Consider the following 5,335-nt stretch of genomic DNA (forward strand, 5'->3'; position numbering starts at 1 on the left):
ACACAACCAAAGTCAAGAAGAAGAAGGGGAGAGGGAGCAGAATTTTTTTTTGCATATATTATTGATGCGTGAGCATCTTGTCTATCTTTTTCTAATGAATTTGTACTTAAATTGTTGTGTTTAATTAAGAATTAATTATATTTTAGCCAGTATGGATGCTATTTTGAGTTTTGGGCAATTTTATTTATTTTAGGTAGCATTCGGCGGAATTTGAAGGAGTTTCTGCAGCACAAGAATAAAAGGAGATGGTTGCGAGGAGCGACGCGCACGCGTGAATGACGCGTACGCGTGAATTGGAGGTATCCATGGCGACGCGTGCGCGTGCCTGACGCGCACGCGTGAATTGAAGATTTGCTGACTGACACGTTCGCGTGACCGACGCGTCCGCGTGACTTGCGAAGAAGACCAGCGATGCGTACGCGTGACTAACGCGTCCGCGTGACGTGCGCGATCTGTAGAATTTACAGAAATCACTGGCGTGGATTTTGGGCCACATTTTGATTTAGTTTTCAGCCCAAAAAATACAGATTAGAAGCTGCAGAATGAACAATTCAGGTGGTCCCCACCCATCAGCGGAAGACTTGTTAATTAATTCGAATTTAAATTCAAATCTTATTTTTAGAAAAGATATTATTTTTAGATAATTAGATTTTAAATTTATTAGGATTAGTTATAATAGGAACTCTGTACATTTAGACAGGAGAGAACACATCGTTACCAGAACCCTTATTTTTTTCTTATCTGAACCATGAGCAACTAATCATCCATTGTTAAGGTTAGGAGCTCTATCTATTTTCATGGATTGATTCGTTTGATCTTTTTAATTTAATTCATGTCTTGATTTACATTTCAATAATTATTTCCGTTCTTTATTTTATGAATATGGGTGGAACGGAAGTATGACCCATGATACGTCACACGTATCCTCGGTCGCCCGATATACTCGGTAAGTAAGCATTTAAGGTCGGCGCCACGTCAGAAGCCCGATAAGCTCGGAACGTGAGCATACGACCTCGGCCTCACCCATCCGAAAAATAAGACACGCGCTCAACAAAACTTAATTACCGAAACAGAATATCATAACCAACCTACAAACCAGGACTTATCCACAATAAACGGTAAAACCACTCCTATAAGTCCGAGCTAATACGCTCGGCTAAGGATCAGGTTCCACTACCGGTTTTCATATTCACTTATTCACTCTCACTTAATTACTCTCTCTCTCTCTCTCTCTCTCTCTCTCTCTCTCTCTCTCTCTCTCTCTCTCTCTCTCTCTCTCTCTTCTGAGATTATTACTAACTTGAGCGTCGGAGTATCTTTTGCAGGTATTCCCGCCGCGGTGTTTGACCTCGGCCGACGTAAAGCTCTTCCTCTCGATTGACGACTTGCTCGGAAGCGCTTAAGCTCGGCCTACTCAGTGTTCAGACGAATCACTTGGCACCCACCGTGGGGCCGAATACATCTAACCCCATTTTTTCCTCTGTTTAGTCTTCTACTATATTTTGCAGGATTCCCGATCCTCGAACATGGCTGACAGGGAAAATCCACGACTCTCACAAGATGACCTCCTGGCTCGAATCGCAAAGCTTCAGGCAGAAGTACGAAGGATAGCCGAACTATCAACCCAGAACAATGGAGAAAGCTCCAAAGACTCGGCTCAAGGTACCACAGATCCTTTAAACATCACCCCGCCAAAAGAGAAACTCACCCTCGACAACCCCTTCTCCGAGGAGATCACAAACTACCAAATGCCAAAGAACTTTACACTGCCCACTGCACTAGAACCATACAAGGGCTTCGGGGACCCCCGAGCCCACGTAAAGAAGTTCCAATCAATGATATTCTTCAATGGTCCTAACAATGAGCCCGTCCTCTGCCGAGCATTCCCTACATACCTTGACAGCGCAGTGTTGCTCTGGTTTTCTAAACTTTCTGCAGGTTTAATCTCCTCCTTTGAAGACCTAGCCAGGTCATTCATTGACTATTTTGCTGCATCAATGATATATGTACATGGATCAGATTACCTCGACACCATCAAGCAAGGTCAGCATGAGAGCTTGAAGGACTACATGACCAGATTCGCGGATGCCACTATGGAGATCCAGGAATTGGACCCGGCCGTCCACCTACACGCCCTAAAAGCCGGCCTCAGGCCCGGCAAATTCTGGGAGACCATCGCTATAACAAAGCCTAAGACGTTAGAAGAGTTCCGCGAAAGGGCAGCAGGTCAAATGGAGATCGAAGAACTCCGTGAGGCCCAAAAGTCGGACAAACAACCACATCGTCGAGATGAAGAAAGAACTTTCAGATCACCAAACCGTGGAGACACTAAGAAGCCTTCCAAGCTCACGCCAAAATACAACACATATACCAGATTCAATACCAAGAGAGAAAACATCATCAGAGAGATCTTCAACGCCAAAATCATAAAGCCACCAGCTCGAGCAGGGAGCTACCAGGACCAAAGGTTCGTGGACAAAACTAAACATTGCGCCTTCCACCAGAAGTTCGGCCACACCACGGACGACCGCATTGTCGCAAAAGATCTCCTAGAAAGGCTGGCACGCCAAGGACTCTTGGACAAATATGTCGAGAGTCGGAAGGGCAGAAGAGGAAACTCGGATAGGGAAGAGAACAAACAGGCAACGGCGGACAACAACAAAAAAGAACGGACAACTCCTGATCCACCAAGGGGAATCATTAGCCACATATCAGGAGGATTTGCGGGCGGAGGTGAAACAAGCTCGGTCAGAAAGCGAAGCTACAGGGCGATGTTAGCAATCGAAGGAACCATACAGCCAAAGAAGGACAAAGGCCCAGACGTCACAATATCCTTCAACCAAGCAGACTTCAGATCGGCAAGCTCTAACCTCGACGACCCCGTGGTAATTTCCATCCAAGTCAGAGAACTGTTGGTAAGAAAAACATTGCTAGACCCAGGTAGTAGTGCTGATGTTTTATTTTATTCTACCTTTATAAAGATGAAATTATCAGAAAAATTGATACAGCCCTCCTCTGGAGAGCTAATTGGGTTCTCCGGGGAGAAAGTCCCCATCATGGGACACATATGGCTAAAGACCACAGTGGGAGATATCCCTATGTCAAAATCAATTGATATTCAATACCTAATAGTAGACTGTTATAGCCCTTACAATATTATAATTGGAAGACCCGCCCTGAATATATTCAGAGCAGTGGTGTCTACATTACACCTATGTGTTAAGTTCCCAGTGCAGGAAAACAAGATAGCTACAGTATACGCCGACCATCAAGAAGCTCGGCAGTGCTACAATGCTAGTCTAAAAGTAATCCAAACAAAACAAGAAGCTCGGCCCCAGGTCCAAGCAATTCACACTTCTGCAGACACAGCGACACTAGCCGACCTTGACCTAAAGGAAGACCTCGGCGAAAGACCTCGGCCAATGGACAACCTTCAACAAATAACACTAATAGCAGATGATAAACAATGCACATACATTGGAGAAGCATTAGAAGGCGAAGACCGAGCAAGACTTATACACATACTACGCCAGAATGCCGACCTATTTGCATGGACACCAGATGACATGCCCGGAATAAATCCAGAGGTCATCTGCCATAAATTAGCAATTGATAAAATAGTCCGACCAGTTGCACAGAAGAAAAGGAACCTCGGAGAGGAGAAAAAACGAGCAGCACTCGAAGAAACCCAGAAGCTCCTCAACGCAGGTTTCATCAGAGAAATTCGCTTCACCACATGGTTATCCAACGTGGTAATGGTAAGGAAGAACTCAGGTAAATGGCGCATGTGCGTCGACTTTACAAACTTAAACAAAGCTTGCCCTAAAGATGCATATCCATTGCCTTGCATTGATAAATTAGTTGATAACGCCTCTAGTTTCAAAGCTTTGAGTTTTATGGATGCATATTCTGGTTATAACCAGATTCTAATGCACCCAGAAGACCAAAGCAAAACAGCTTTTATAACAGAACATGGAAACTTTTGTTACAAGGTAATGCCCTTTGGCCTAAAGAATGCAGGTGCGACATATCAAAGGCTAATGGACAGAGTATTCCAACAGCAGATAGGCCGCAATATGGAGGTCTATGTAGACGATATGGTAGCAAAAACACCTATGCAGGGGTCACACTGCGACGACTTAGTAGAAATCTTCAAACAACTCCGAGCATATAACATGAGACTCAATCCGGACAAATGTGCGTTCGGAGTGCAAGGAGGGAAGTTCCTTGGATTCATGTTAACATCTCGAGGCATCGAAGTCAACCCAGAAAAATGCAAAGCCGTACTGAACATGACAAGCCCAAAGACGGTAAAAGAAGTCCAGCAATTAGCAGGGAGAATAGCTGCCTTATCGCGTTTCCTACCCGCAGTGGCAAACCGATCTTATCATTTTTTCCAGACATTCTCTAAGGGCAAAAAGTTCACATGGACAGACGAATGTGAAAAATCCTTTACCGAGCTAAAGCAGCTCTTGACATCACCACCAATTCTCCAAAAACCAGAGACAAGTAAACCATTGTGTTTATATCTATCAGTATCTAACCATGTTATAAGCTCGGTATTAGTAACAGAGACAGGGAAAAAGCAAAGCCTAGTGTACTTCATCGGTAGGGTACTGCAGCCAACAGAAATAAGGTACCCGAAGATAGAGCAATTGGCACTAGCATTAATCACCACAGCAAGAAGGCTGAGGCATTACCTTCAGAGCCACACAATCATAGTGCGAACAGACCAACCGTTAAGACAGATATTAACAAGACCCGAACTTGCCGGACGACTGACAAAATGGTCAATCAAACTCTCCGAGTTCGACATTCAATACGAGCCGAGAAAGTCACTAAAATCACAAGTGCTAGCCGACTTCATATCAGAAATGACTAACGACGCACCAAACACAGAGATCAATTGGAGTATACATGTGGATGGAGCATCAAACAGAGAAGGCAGCGGAGCAGGGATATTGCTGAAGGAAGGAGACAAAGTTATAGCTGAACAAGCACTACAATTCTGATTCAACGCAAGCAACAATCAGGCGGAGTACGAAGCTTTGCTCGCCGGACTTAAGCTCGCCCAAGAACTGAAAATACCTCGAGTAACAGTTTACTGTGACTCTTCATTAGTGGTGCACCAAGTAAAGGGCGAATTCCAGGTAAAGGATCCTTTGTTAAAAAAATAATGGCTCATAACAAAGGATCTCATCTCAAAATTCAGTAAATTTGATATTATTCATGTAAACCGAGAACAAAACACCAAAGCCGACGTGTTATCCAAGTTAGCCACAACAAGGCAAACGGAAAACACGCTGGCCTTGTCACAACTAACACTCAACAAACC

At 44.2% G+C, this 5,335-nt stretch overlaps 1 protein-coding gene across 1 annotated transcript; it reads left to right on the top strand.

Annotated features, from left to right (window-relative positions):
- The first annotated feature begins 1,526 nt into the window (after positions 1 to 1,526).
- Positions 1,527 to 5,012, top strand: LOC140179044 (uncharacterized). The gene is made up of 2 exons (XM_072217374.1): positions 1,527 to 3,758; positions 3,924 to 5,012. The coding sequence occupies exons 1-2, from the start codon at positions 1,527 to 1,529 to the stop codon at positions 5,010 to 5,012; spliced, it is 3,321 nt and encodes a 1,106-aa protein (XP_072073475.1).
- The last annotated feature ends 323 nt before the right edge of the window (positions 5,013 to 5,335 follow it).

The sequence above is a fragment of the Arachis hypogaea genome, chromosome 15, assembly GCF_003086295.3.
Source record: "Arachis hypogaea cultivar Tifrunner chromosome 15, arahy.Tifrunner.gnm2.J5K5, whole genome shotgun sequence".
In the NCBI taxonomy this organism is placed as follows: Eukaryota; Viridiplantae; Streptophyta; class Magnoliopsida; order Fabales; family Fabaceae; genus Arachis; species Arachis hypogaea.